At 44.6% G+C, this 15102-nt stretch overlaps 1 protein-coding gene across 2 annotated transcripts; it reads left to right on the forward strand.

Moving 5' to 3' along the window:
- The first annotated feature begins 219 nt into the window (after window positions 1-219).
- Window positions 220-8133, forward strand: LOC132454339 (ATP-binding cassette sub-family E member 1). Of its 2 annotated transcripts, XR_009524918.1 has the most exons (19): window positions 248-405; window positions 913-1053; window positions 1157-1242; window positions 1394-1491; window positions 1727-1844; window positions 2141-2278; window positions 2627-2696; window positions 3035-3131; window positions 3620-3709; window positions 4098-4219; window positions 4763-4984; window positions 5126-5185; window positions 5280-5338; window positions 5447-5557; window positions 5651-5793; window positions 5975-6097; window positions 6778-6889; window positions 7638-7798; window positions 7848-8133. XR_009524918.1 is itself a non-coding variant. In XM_060047639.1 (18 exons), exons 2-18 carry the CDS (start codon window positions 951-953, stop codon window positions 7683-7685), a joined length of 1800 nt encoding a protein of 599 aa, XP_059903622.1. In that variant the 5' UTR covers window positions 220-405; window positions 913-950; the 3' UTR covers window positions 7686-8133. The 2 variants fall into 2 exon arrangements, 1 of the variants encoding a protein (XP_059903622.1); XM_060047639.1 differs by having other exon boundaries at window positions 220-405; window positions 7638-8133.
- The last annotated feature ends 6969 nt before the right edge of the window (window positions 8134-15102 follow it).

Below are 15102 nucleotides of genomic sequence, written 5' to 3' on the forward strand. Positions count from 1 at the left end.
AGGCAAGGGGTTAACGTTAGATAGCCATCATTCACTCCATATGTGTTACATAATGCTTTATACCCTCAATTGCATTACATATTAGGTGTTATACAATTATTGGCAATTATTGTGTTCATAAATAGGGTTTTGTGAGACATGACATATGAGTAACTTCTTTAAATTAACCTCATTTACCCCCATGGAGTTGTGACTGGACGCGGCCGGCCTGTCCTGTGCATTGAGCGTCACTACTGAGGGTGCGTCTGCTTGTGACGTACCGGCGCGCCATATTTCCTCCCGGCGTCCGCTCCCAGTAGTGAGCACGTTGCTTAGGAAAGCACAAAAATATAACTGTGAAGTTGCTCTGAACATTAATCTATAACACACATCTCAGGACCACACGAATTAAGTGGCGGATCGTCGGTGAGTCGGTTTCATTGATTTCTTTTTTCTTTAACCGATTGGTTTTAGGGTGCTGGTAGTGAGTGTGGTTTTGTGAGTTGTCTCCTAGCCTCACAGTTATTAGTTAGCATCGTAGCTAGCCTAGCTATACATACATGCTCATTATCTAGATCTAATTCGGACGGAGCATGGAGCTCACCACTGTAACGAAATAATCGTAAACGGTCGTTGTAAATTAGATTATGTGGTTAAAGAACGCGTACAGTTTAACGTGTTTGTATTTGATTAAACGAGTCATACAGGCTGCTAGGTGGGTAACGTTAGGAATAACAGCTGACTGTTCCCTTTCCTTGCCTTTATTCCACTATTCCATTATCCTTTCAGGACACTTGTTTGTGTTGATGTTAATATTTGGTTTGAAGCCATTCCTTGTATGGTGATATTAACATGGGATGATATTGAGCTGTATACAACCTGTCGAACCGGTGCAACCCATCAATTAAGACCAAGCATAATTTGCCCTTTCAGGTTGTCCGCCTCCATTGCAGGAGGAGTTGTGATCCAGTATGTCGGAGAAAAATACTAGAATTGCCATTGTCAACCATGACAAGTGCAAGCCAAAGAAATGCCGTCAGGAGTGCAAGAAGAGCTGTCCAGTGGTTCGCATGGGTACGTTTTCCCACCTCTCTTCGATGATAACTTATTCAGATGTTAATGGTTTTAATTTATCAGATGATAACCTTGATTCATGTTTACTTTTTGTGCGCTCCAGGTAAACTGTGCATAGAGGTGACAAACCAAAGCAAGATTGTCTGGATCTCAGAATCGCTTTGTATTGGTTGCGGAATATGTATCAAGGCAAGTGTTCTTTTTGACCAAGTTACCTGTTGATGATGAAACCTCTTTTCTGTTCTTTAATGGTGGCTGGCAAGCCTTTCTATTTATGCGTTACAGTTCCTAAAAACTTATTGCCAAACAATTTTAACTTGATTATCTGTTCTGTTCCCAGAAATGTCCATTTGGCAGTCTGTCCATTATCAACTTGCCGAGCAACCTTGAGAAGGAAACCACTCACAGATATTGTGCCAACGCTTTCAAGTTGCATCGGTGAGTTCATCACTATTTCCTACTAGGTCATTCAGCACATCATACTAAACCTAGGTATCATATATCATCCTATAGTATGATGCCTAGCATATGTATCTGAATGGATTGGCAATGATCAAACTAAGTTTGAGTCTTAAGAGGAAATACCTAACCACTACTAGACTATCCTGCCACCAATGCAGGAAGTAATTCCTTGATGCAGACTGCAGTGATTGACTGTTCTCTGGTCATCCAGATTACCGATTCCTCGACCCGGTGAGGTTCTGGGTCTGGTCGGCACCAATGGAATTGGGAAATCCACAGCGTTGAAAATTCTGGCTGGGAAACAGAAACCCAACCTGGGGAAGTTTGATGTAAGTGAACATGGTGTATCACTGTTATGTTTACAAGAGCAGCTGAAGGGGGTTAAAGTCATAAACCAAACTGTTACTTTCATTAATCATTAATTTATAAACACAGGATGAAAATGCAAAATAATTGTTTTTGCCCCGACGTGGCAGTTAAATTAAGGTTATTTCTCATCTGAAGTAAATTTTCCAGAATCTAAGGGGTTTCATGTCGCCAAGTAGCCTACGCATACTACTAAAGTGTCTCGCTCTGTTAAAATGTACTCCTAATAATCCCGTACATTTGCTCCATGTCCTACCAGGATCCCCCCGACTGGCAGGAGATCCTCACCTATTTCCGTGGTTCTGAGCTCCAAAACTACTTCACCAAGATCCTGGAGGACGACCTCAAGGCGATTGTCAAGCCGCAGTACGTCGACCAGATCCCCAGGACCGTCAAGGTCAGCTCACGTCCATCCAACAACCAATGGTTTATGACCTTGGGTCTCCAAAAACTGAGGCCCTTTTTTTTGTTTTGGTTGCATTCGCTGAGCTTTCTTCATTGAAGGCATTATTTATGTTTGGGATATTGCAATCAAAATGGGAGATATCTCTAAGTGCAAGAAGATGGGTGGTGTTGAATGTTTATGACATTTAAAAAAAAAAAAAAAAATTCACAGCAAATAAGTACCAGCCTATCGTAGCTTTTTGCTATCAGTATTGGCCAATCAATGCATCCCTGGTGTATGGATCTGTTTTGTGTGGGTTAATATAAGAAATTCCCAAATAACTGTACGTTTGCTCCCCAGGGCAGCGTGGGAGAGATCCTGAGCAGAAAAGATGACTCCAAAACCGAGACCACAGTGTGTGCTCAGCTCGGTACCTTAATATGACCTCCCGTTCCTTTGCTGTCTGTCACAATTTCCCTGGACTGTTGTAATATAATACACAAAAGTACAACAAGGCAATCAAAAATAGAAAAATATACATAACTATATCAGATAAAGTATGTGTAACTACGGTAATTACAATTTAGTATTTTAGAAATTGAGCAGACACGTTTATGCACAGTTACTTAAGATAAATGTAGCATACAATGAATGAGCAGTTAGGGGTTAGGCGTCCTGCGTCTTGAGATGGAAGCCAGAACCTTTTGGACGGCTGTCGAAACCACCTAGCACCTGTGAACCAATGTTGTTCCCTTCCATTGGTTTCAGATCTGACCCACCTCAGGGAGAGGAACGTGGAGGATCTCTCTGGAGGGGAACTGCAGCGCTTCGCCATCGCTGTGGTCTGCATCCAGAGGGCCGACATGTAAGACCCAACGCATGCCTGGATCTATCCACAGTGAACGGCTCATAAAGCCACAGACCTGGAATGCACATCAATCTCGCACGCATGGCTAAATAAAATCCAAATGTTATATGTATTTTTTTTAAGATTTTTGCTCTGTAATGTTGTTGATGCTGTTTTGTTTTGATATTGCCTGTAGTGTTTAGTATGTGTTTTTATTGTCCTTTTGAACTCCCTGCCCAGAGACCACCAATGCAAATGAGCTATTCAGCCAAGTCTGGGATACAACCTGTTCTGTACATGATCCCTGTCACCTAAACCAATGAACTAAACTAAACACATCTATATCAGAAATGCATCGAAACGCAACGCAGCTTTCTGTCTCTCACACACTCTACCGTCAAACACTACCATTTTTTTTACAGTTATTCAATTGAGTTCCAAACCGTTGTCATGCTCACCCTCTTTGTTTATCTGTTCTGACTGACGTCTCTCTGCCTCCTCCTCAGCTTCATGTTTGACGAGCCCTCCAGCTACTTGGATGTGAAGCAGCGCTTAAAAGCTGCCATCACCATCCGATCCCTCATCAGGCCGGACAGGTCAGTCCAGCTCACATGAAGAACTGGAAGACTATGCTAACACTTACCAAGACTGCTTGCATGAAGAGCTAACTAACCCTACAAATACTTCACTAACGCTAACTACCATGGAGAGCGCAACGATGGGTCCTGATATTCTAGTTTGCATCCAAATACCCTTCAATTCTTAAATCAAGTACCCTAAACTCTATTGACATAGATACGTCGAAATGGTATCACAAAAGTCACGGTGAAAATGTTATTACAAGTCAGAGAAAACATGAATAAAGCATAAAAAGTATCAGGAATACGGGTAGAGTTGGTCATTTGAATTCTTAAGAATATTGATATGTATGTGAATATCGCAGAAATAAGAAATTTAGATCTTTTCCATTGGTGTGTCCCATAGATACATCATTGTGGTGGAGCATGACCTGAGTGTGTTGGACTACCTGTCTGACTTCATCTGCTGCCTGTATGGGGTGCCCAGCGCGTACGGAGTGGTCACCATGCCCTTCAGCGTCAGGGAAGGTACGTCATACCTGATCAATAACTGGCAACCGTGAATTCAATGTTAAGTCAATGAAGGCACTCCATTAGCTGGCCCTATTGATTTTGTCCTTTGACTAGTAAAAATAAAATGGTCACAATTTAGTTTTTGCTTTGAACTAAGCGTTTTACAATAGATTCAAGATTTCATTCAGCACTAGACAAGACATTGACCGGACTGTACTATGAGATTATTCTTAGTGATTTCAGAGGCATACCTAATCATTATATCGATTTTGTACTCGTGCACAGTCACTTTTTGGCTCAAACCACATAATTTTCAGCCAATCACAACAATATTTAGAAACTTCAATATAACAGGCTATACCGGTTATGCCATATCAGTTTAAACCTGAGTTTGTATTTCACTGGAAGTGTGTGTGTGTGTGTGTGTGTGTGTGTGTGTGTGTGTGTGTGTGTGTGTGTGTGTGTGTGTGTGTGTGTGTGTGTGTGTGTGTGTGTGTGTGTGTGTGTGTGTGTGTGTGTGTGTGTGCCCGCCCGCCCGCCCGCCCGCCCGCCCCCCAGGTATCAACATCTTCCTGGACGGTTACGTGCCCACGGAGAACCTGCGCTTCAGGGAGACCTCGCTGGTCTTCAAGGTGGCGGAGACGGCCAGTGAGGAGGAGGTGAAGAAGATGTGCCGCTACCAGTACCCCACCATGAAGAAGGCCCTGGGGGACTTCAGCCTGTCCATTGTGGAGGGGGAGTTCACTGACTCCGAGATCATGGTCATGCTGGGGGAGAACGGTAAGGAGTGGTCGTTCAGCTCACACATCGATCCAAAGGGACCGGCATTCCACTTTCCCTTCCTTCATTGCCCTGTCGATCCCTGGTTGCTGTGATTCCGAATGTAATAGTAATTTGGATATTATGTTGCTCTCTCTTCAGGGACGGGTAAAACGACATTCATCAGAATGCTTGCAGGGCGACTGAAGCCGGACGAAGGAGGTAAATGAACAGTTTACTGTCCTGTTATAGATTTTGGTCTCTGAGTTATTGTCCTTTTTTTTTTTTTTATTAACGTTTAGTTTCTCTTGAACAGGTGATGTGCCCGTCTTGAACGTCAGCTACAAACCACAGAAGATCAGCCCCAAATTTAAAGTAGGTCATCTCCACACCGTTTTGTCCTCTCTTTCTTCAAGTTGTGTTCAAGTTCCTCACACAGACGAAACATCAATTCGTAACATCCCTACTCATTCGTTCCCGCAGGGCAGTGTGAGGGCTCTGCTTCACGACAAGATCCGGGACGCCTACACACACCCTCAGTTTGTCACCGACGTGATGAAGCCCTTGCAGATGGACAGCATCATCGACCAGGCCGTGAGTCTCTCCTGAAGAGTCTAGCATGATTACGCGTCGTGGCATGGTCTTCCGTCGTGGTCTAATGGTTGGTGGGATTCATGTTGGCTGTAGGTCCAGAACCTCTCTGGGGGAGAGTTGCAGAGGGTCGCCCTGGCCCTCTGTCTGGGGAAGCCCGCTGACGTCTACCTGATCGACGAACCCTCTGCCTACCTGGACTCAGAACAGCGTCTCATCGCTGCCAGGGTTATTAAACGGTACGGATCAAATGCCCACCGCCAAAGCTTCCGATTGGATGCTCCTGCTTGTTGATTGGACGCTTTACGATTGGGCCCTTTTCAAACTGATGATTTTCGATTTGTTTTTATCGGATGATTTTTGATTGGTCTTTTTCTGGAATAAAGTGCTTTAATAATTGTTGGTATTCTCCTATGGCAGATTCATCCTCCATGCTAAGAAGACGGCATTCGTGGTGGAGCACGACTTCATCATGGCCACCTACCTGGCGGACCGCGTCATCGTGTTCGATGGTATTCCCTCCAAGGACACCGCCGCCAACACGTAAGACCCTGCTGAGTGCCCCCCCCCCCCCCCATCTGCTGCATCCCCACCATAGGCTTCATATGAATGACTAAAGGATTTGGGTTTTATCGTGGTATAAGTTCAACTGGCAGCGTGGGATTCTGTTGAAAATTATGTAGCGTTTTTAAAGATGTATACAAGGTTCCTAACGTAGCTGGTAGAATACACTAATAACGCTTTCAATCTTTTCTTTTTGTTTCTTTTTGTAAATGCGATCATTACATGCAAAAAACAACATTGGGTAATGATGTATACTAGTATAGATGTAATGTCATTGTAGTATAGATGCTTCACAGAATCATGTGACATTAAAGGGGACTTATTATACCACCAGGTGTGAGTGTGATTAGCCTTACAAGCCGTTTCGAAAATCGGCCTAATATGACATCACTAGTGGGTGTGTCCACCTAGATCTGTGCTGGATAGATGAGCAATGTTTACTTCAGTCCACTGGGTAGGCTGGTAGATAGATCTATCCAGCACAGATCTAGGTGGACACACCCACTAGTGATGTAATATTAGGCAGATTTTCGAAACGGCTTGTAAGGCTAATCACACTCACACCTGGTGGTATAATAAGTCCCCTTTAAGGTTTTACTAAACCAGGGAAATTTGAGTAGAACACGCCCACCATGTCTCCCCGTCTTTTCCCCCTTCAGGCCACAGACCTTACTGGCAGGTATGAACAAGTTCCTTTCGCAACTGGAAATCACGTTCAGGAGAGACCCCAATAACTTCCGACCCAGGATCAACAAGATGAATTCCATCAAGGTATGCTTATAAAATATATCCTTTCAACTTGTTCAACAAGATACTGAAGTGATGGCAAAGCCCGGGATGGATTGAGTGCTATCGAGTTACAGAAAACTCGGTCAAGAAAGATGAGAAGAATTCATAGAATTCGAAGGCAAACCCATGCGTCTAGTTTGCTTAGAAGCGATATCAGTCATTAACGATATCCACTTAAGTCGCCACTACAACTACTACAACTGCTTGTTGGGTTTGAGTTCATTGAGTTGTTGCACTTAATGTTGGGCCACTGTTTTTCAGTTTTTTGACTTCATTGAATGATGATGTATGTGAGCCCTTTGCACTGATAAAAATACTGACCATTCATGTGGCTGTTTGAGCATGGAAAACATGAAATGAATGTATGTTGGTTCAATTAACATACCGTATATAGGTTATGATTCTGGGTGATTTTTTAGGTAGTGGCCATCCCCAAAATGCACCAGAATACAGGAAATCATATCTACCAAATTCAAAATTGTGTAGCTTCTCTTCTCTCAGCTCACGTTTAGTTGAAGTGTGCAGTCATGTGGCCCTCCGATGGTTATGATGAAAAATGTGGCCCTCTTTATCATGAAAGTTGCCCATCCCTGTCCTAGGGTATGATTAAATTGGGGACACTCAGTCAAATGTTGTAGTGCTTGGAAAATTATAATACGGTTATTATTATAATTGATCCGTGTCTGATCAAACTTCTGTCCCTCCCTCCCTCCCTTTCTCCCTCCCTCAGGATGTGGAACAGAAGAAGAGTGGCAACTACTTCTTCTTGGATGATTAATCACTCGCTCCCCCCATTAGGGGGATTGAGAGGGGGTGGAGCGAGAGAGAAAGCATATTCCTCCGCTGTCCCCCAGTCGCATCATCTTCAGTGGAGGGAAGACCCAGGAATCATGCTGAAAGACTCTCCTCCAAAGGCACCTGCCCCTACAGGGTTTCCTGCTGCTCCTCAGGGGCTCTCCTCTACAGGTACATTGGGTCGCTGTCGTCACTGGAGGAGTCGGTGGATGTGGTTCTCCAGCAGAACATGGTGGAGGTCGCTGAGGAACGGAATGGGAGCCCTTTTTTTGAGATGCCTCGCCAATGCAGTGGTATGGGATGAGCAGCATCCATTTGCACACATCCAAACAAGCTTTCAGGAATCATTCGAGTATTTTTATCGACAGAAAAAAAAAGCTATTCCATGTACTTTTAAAGACTAACTATTAAAAACATGTATTTCCTGTCAATGGTTGTTTTATTTTATAATAGGTTAGAGTGAGATTTCATTTTATTTCACCTTATTATACCTTATCATTTTCTCTTCATTGGCTTATCACAATATCCATCATTTAATAAACTGACCAGATGTTGAATTCAAGCAAGTCTTATCCTTTGTGCAATGAAGACCACTAGATGGCGCCCAGGGACTACCCGAGTGAAGCTCTGGCTTAACCAGATCCAGTAGCCTACCTCGGCCCCTGACCTCTGAACAACAATTAATTGTATAATGCTTGACCAGCATACACGTGCTCACGCCCACCTGAATATTACAATTAAGAGCCAACTGAAAGCTACATAGACATTGATGAAAAATGTGTTTGATCCTTGCTCCAATCGTCTTTTCGGGATAGGTATGACATGGTAAAGGTTCAACCCGTGGTTTATTCCAACAGAGACACAAGGTAAACAAACATGCGTTCTGGAGGTGGTCCATGAAGCATCTCCCGAAGAATTCAGTGGGCGCTGTAGTAAGTAAGCCACTCCTACAGGTTCTAATTTACCAAGGTACAGGTAATCCTTTGGTCTGTCCTGGCTTTGGCAAAGAGGCCATGTTTGTAGTGTTAAACTTATCTACAAGCTCCTAAAACCTTGATGGTCTGGCTTTTTCAACCTTAATATATCCTAACAAATACAACGGTAAATCTTGAAGATTATGTGGCCCTAAAGGTTCTCTTTCTTGTATTATCTTGAGGACGTGAGTATCCTCTGCTAATGTTGGTGAAAACACTAGGACTAGGTTGTCATACATTGAAGGTTGAGATTGATGAGAAATTTTTATTATGTGTATATCTCCTTTTTTATATTTTGTCATGGTGCTTCTACTAATATGGTCATAAATAGTGGTTTTACGACGGCTATGGTTTAAATGGGGTTTTACGCCGAACTCAGTCAAAGGACATATATTTAAACTTTAATGACCGTAAATTAATTTCTTTGTCAGACCCATTCCATAAACCACCGCCTTTAGAGTGTCACACAGGGAGGTGTGGGGGGGGGGGGAAGTGTGCATTATCAATACATCTCCCAGGAGTCCAACCTTATTAAAACAATCTGAGAGGAATGGGCATGTCGCAATCTGAAGGCATCACAGGAGAGTGAGCCAGAGACAAGAGCAAGCCCCAGTATGTTTAATTCAAGAACAAGCATGAGCCTGTTTCATCTTAGTAGAGGCAGGACTACACCTCGAATGGGATACGAGTTGTGATTTTGCGACGGCCGGACAATCATTTTGGTCCTGCAATGGTCCTCTTGTACGGTTGCAGGGTTGGATCGCATTAGGCTATAGCTACACACAGATGTCCTCGACATGGGACTGCAGCCTGACGAGGAACCTGATCTCAACTCCATGACATCACCAACAGAGGCTCTCACCTTTCCAACTGATGATTCGATTCCAATGTTGCCCAATCACTGGGATACAATGCTCTATTTATCTTCATCTGATCGTCGGGTTACTGAGATCCTGTGCAGTTAAAATGTTTAATTTAGTTTATTGGATTTCCTCGTGGGGATCTTATTCATTTAGTGTTATTGTTGAACATTGACATTTTTTTGTGAAATAAACACTGCATCCTCTCAAACCAGAGCATAGCCACACCACATCCTCACAGTGGCCACCTGGGTCAGACAAAAAGACGTTTGACCCTGGCTTTTATTCTGTGATCCAATGTGTATCTTGCGTTAATCATTTTCCCCCAGCACTGAATCAATCATCACAGCTTTGTTTTAGAAGGCGTCTATTTTTGCCCCTTGCCTATTCTCTCTCTCTCTCTATCTTCAGAGGGTGCCGAAACCAGGAAGAGATGATGTCATGATCGCTATCACTTACATTGCTTCAGCCCAGCCAGCTCCAGATGAACCCCCCCCCCCCCCCCCCCCCCCCAATCCTCTCCCCTGAGGTATGACCTCACTCCTGGGTGTAGAGAAGGAACATCTGCTTGATGATGTAGCTTCAACCCAGCCCCCCCAGCACCACCACTACAACCCAGTTAGCACTACGGAAAGAGCTTTTCCTCCGCAGATCGAAGAAGGGATAGGATACGATAAGATCTCTATTCAGCCTTCAGTGGTGTCTCTGAACGTCATCCACAGATAAGGAGGCCTGTGCGAGTATAGGGATGGGTGTCATCTTGTCGGATCTCTTCCCCTTTATAGCAGGGCACCCCCCCCGGACGAGCGTGTGTGTGTGTGTGACGTTGGGTTCATTTTCCACTTTCGCCTTATTCCTGGAAATTAGCGACTGCTCTCCCAGCTTGAGGGCTGCTTTGAAAAGCCATTTGTCAGCCGACTGTTGCATCAGAGGCACATTAGGGAAATGGGCCCGCGTGTAAGAGGTGATGTACCGACAGTGACAAAAAGGCAGCAAATGACCTCACTGAGTATTTAAAGATGACAACTTCGATGAAATACGGGAGAGGTGGAAGACCCGCAAAAAATCGGTAGAATCTTCAAGGGTTTGGAAAGATCCGTCTGCCGTCAGGCCGTTAAAAGGATTCTGTCTAATAAGTCATTATGACTATTAAATGTATTGGATGATATTACCATGTTTTAGTTGTCTACAAGACTCTAATTGTATTTCTCCTTATGGAGGTAGGGTTAGTGACAGGGACGTCACTAGGATTTAGATGCTGGGGGGGCTTAGCCCCTAGCAGTGCCCGAAATGCATGTGAAAAATGTTCATCACATCTTTAAAGTGGTTCTTTAATTCATATTACAGTAGAGAGTACAGCGGAGCATCTATCAGGGCCTGTTTTCTCTTACTCTGCCTGACGCCGACCCTTCAGAAAATGTAACGTTAAATGACCCCTCACCCCTAGCCCCTCCCGCCAGCGCTCTCGGAAACTATTTTAATCCAAAAGACAACTTCTAATTGTATTAGTATTTATTTCAACTCATACTCTGGCTTATTAGTTTAAGTGTAGGCATGTTACGATTTCCTTGACAAAAAAAAAAATATATATATTTTTTGTAAAAAAAAATATATATAATTTTTTTTGTAGGGGGGGCTTTTGAACATCAAAATAGGCCTAACGACGTCCCTGGTTAGTGATCATAACATTAACCTGAATATGCACGTTTTGAGCAAACACACCTCACTTTTGCTTGCTTGTTGATGAGCAACTATATTAATTTGTAATAAGCACAAGTAACATTTTAAGACTCTAGAACACCAACAAAACCATTTCTCAAGTGCAGACGGAGGCCGGGTTTGATCTTTTTTGAATTGATTATTTATTAAATGATCAATTACACACACACCACCATCTCATAGCTTACATTAGAGAGGTGACAGATATGTTCTACATGCACCTGAAGGGTTAAGGGGGTAAGGGGCTGGGGAGGCGACAGCTGCACCCAAAATACAGGTGCACCACCACCAACACCACCAGAACCACCATCTCCAGTCATTCACAAGACCTGACAGTTGCTGGTGGGGGAGCTCAGGGCGTGACACCCCCACCCACCTCCGCTTTGCGCCAGAAACACGCAGCAGTCTTTTGAATGACAGCTGCGTTGGGTCTGCAGACCCCATGGAAGGGCCCATCCTGATTGCAGCGGGCGGCTGGGACAGCTGCCCCCGACAGATCAGAGCTGAAAACCCAAGGCTTGCTACATCTTCAGTGCCCCCCCCCCCCCAGACTCCCAATGCCCCCCACACACACACACACACACACAGTAACTTCCCTGGAGGAGGGGTGGCATAGAGAGACCACCCTTTGGACCGAGCCCAGTGCGTTCTTCATTGTGATTGGGGGGGGCCAAAGGTTTTTCTGACACCATGCAGCAACGGTCCGCCAGGGAGTCTTATTTTACACCGGGGAGATCCTATGTATGAGATGGCTCGTCGCCTGCGGCTGATGGCGAGGCAGGGTGATCGGGTCTCGGGTGGTGTGCACTGTGTACAACCATGTGAGTGTGAGTGTATGTGTGATCAAAGACCAGGTCCATTGATCACAGTGAGTGTCTGAGGATTATCCTCGGTTCCAAGGATGATTTGGCAATTGATTGAAGTTGATTGATGGTACTGGACGCTGATCCTTTGCTCTGGGGTTCTTTCGCTCCTCCATGTGGCAACAGGGGGGGATGTCTGGACTGTGGATGAAAAAAAAATGCAAGTAGCGGTTGTGTCCTTCAGCTCGCTTTTCCTTAAGAGCCACATGAAACATGGGGTTTGGGGCGGGGGGGGGGCTGCGCTGGAGCAAGAAGAGGCCCTTGGAGACAGCGTTCAAATAGTTCCATCCCAGACATTATTTCTAGGAGGAGGACTTGTGGAAAGCCTGGTCAAGCTCGCTGCCGTTTGAAATACGAGCCAGGCTTATGCAGCTCCGCCACGCCTGGCGTTGCTGCGGAGAATCTCCGGGCGGTCGCTGCCAACAGACCTCCGGTGGCGCTGGTTGGCAGGGGCCGCCATGGCATCCGCGCAGGGAGCGCCAACTAAACACGTGTGTCAGTCAACGCTAAGCATTTCAGGCGGGTACATTTACGGACGTTGTGTGAAGCCCGGGGTGTAATCCCATCCCAGCGCTCCGGGTCGGCTTTTCCTCTTGTCTGGCTGGAGACAGGCAGCGGTCCAGGCGTCCCAAAAGCCTGCTGCACCCAGTGTGCTCCGACCTGATAGGCTCCTTCATTAAGGCCAAAGCAAAGAGCTTCGTCTGGACTCGAATAAAAAAATACCGGGCCCGCGTTTTTTCCTATCCTGCTGTGAGGGTATCTTGCGCTTATACCTTTTGCGATGCGCATGAATAGCCTACTAACCTAATGCACCACAAATGTATACTGCAACCTGGAAGACTTATGTAAGCACTGGCCTACATTCTGCATCCTTGGCTGCCGTTACTGATGACTGAATGCCTGTCCTGTCCTGTCCAATCTCTGAGGCCCCAGTTGACTTAAGGTCAACCCAAGACCTACTTTGACTTGACCTTTGTTGAGATTTGTCTCGGCCTACGGTCACAGACATTTACAAAACAGAAATCGATGTGAGTTTTCACTGCAAGGCTCACATCAATAGTCTCATCAGATCAACTATTTAGTCATTTAGCAGAAGCTTTTCTACAAAGAAACTCAGCAAATCTTTAGATACGGGTCATGAAGGAGCAGGTAGGAGAGAGGTTTTCTTGCTAAAGGATGCCTACTGGTAGACTGCGGAAATGGGGATCGGACACAGTACCTTTTGCCTAGATGAAAACCCCCTAGCCACAACACCAACCGGCCCCTTGAAAGCACTCTGATGCAGGCCCACATGACTTTTTGTATCTTCCTACAAGTATCTTGTCTTGCATTTGGTTGAAATTCAGCATCAACTGAATGTAACCGGTTTGTATGTAAATAGGAAGACATCAATGGGATGGATCCGTTATGAGTTCCCCTTGTTTTGTTTTTTACAACTCTAGTATATCTTCTCACGGCCATCAATGAAAGACACATTCTCGGCACGCGAGTGTCCAAGGTTTGGTTATTTTGGGAGGACCTGACCTCTTCCCTCCACATCAGGGACTGGAACCCTGCTGGGCAATGACCCAACAAAGGGACTTGTCATCCCATGGCATCCATTATCAGCTCTTTACCGCTACAAAGCGTGACTAATATTTAGAATAGAAAATAACACTTTGGGGCTAGACAGTGTCCATTAGTTGCCGTTATTTAAATTGTACCATTCCTTAATCCGTATCCTAATCCAAGGGATAACAGTTTAACAAATTGCTTTGTCAAATCCCCCCGTTTATACAAATATCGGGTGTCCAGGCCTTGTGTCGACTCCCAATGCAAACAAGGTCATGTTTCATTGTATGTTTACTGTAGAGCCAGCACACACGCCCAATACGAATTGTTTAGTAATCACATTGTCGACAATTTGTACATCTTGTCCGGTGTTTTTCTCTCGCTACCCTCTCCTCGCTTAACCCCACCATGGACGTATATACACTTCGCCCTCCCAAGACTAGAGATTCGCACTGTTTTCACGGTGCAGCATGCTCTCCCTCCACTCAGACATTCTGTCGCCAGCCCAGTGACGTAACCTGCGCTAGGGGCTTCCTTTTTCAATGGTTTTCCTCCGCCAAACTGAAGCCTGTCTTCAAGATAATCTAGTCCCACTCACAGATTGCTTTTGCTGCCACTGCTGGCGGTTCTTTCATCTTTACAATTATAACCTTGAAATTGACTGCTTATTTCTGTGCCTTGATTTAAATGAGGCGTCTGCGGGAGTTATAGTAGGCTTTTGCTGTTAGTTGTAGCCCCATATAGACTATGTTTACTACTGTTTGGCAAGATAACACGTATTCATGTAAAGTACAACTACATTTGCAAAGTACGCATTGCATGCTACTAGAGATGCTTATGGTATGTGGCTTGATCTTGAACTTTTTTCCTCTATGAACGTTTATTCAAGTTTCCATGGGTGTGTGGGACGTGTACCAGATGTATTCCAAAGGTGAGAACTCGAGGTGGTGGCATGTCGGAGCATGTTCCGGTGCTCATACCTTCGCTTACACTCTTTGTTCTTTCGACAACATAAATAGTGATTATCATATCACAATCAAAGCAAGAGGAACCAAGAGGCGGACTTAACAGTGCAGTTCAGAAGTTCACCGTCAGATGCAAGATATGTCTGTGGCTGAATTCAATGCAAGTTTCTGCCATCAAATAACGTCTAAGCGAGTAACTTGATGATTTATTTGAATGGTAAAAGATACAAACTAATAATTATACCCCAAAAAAGAAAGACCGTCTTTCTTTTTCTTCTTCCAAATGTCTTGTGTTTTCTTTCTCGTTTGACAATTAGAAAAGGTCTTTCGGAATTATCTAGATTTATTTTATTTCACGAAACATAGTGTTATAAAACGTTCACTAGTCGCACTCCCCATTACAATCGCAATGCATTGTGAAATGTTCTACGTAAAAGTAGGTCTTGTTATTCTCGGACCGCCCCAAAG

Source organism: Gadus macrocephalus, chromosome 3 (genome assembly GCF_031168955.1).
Source record: "Gadus macrocephalus chromosome 3, ASM3116895v1".
Classification (NCBI taxonomy): Eukaryota; Metazoa; Chordata; class Actinopteri; order Gadiformes; family Gadidae; genus Gadus; species Gadus macrocephalus.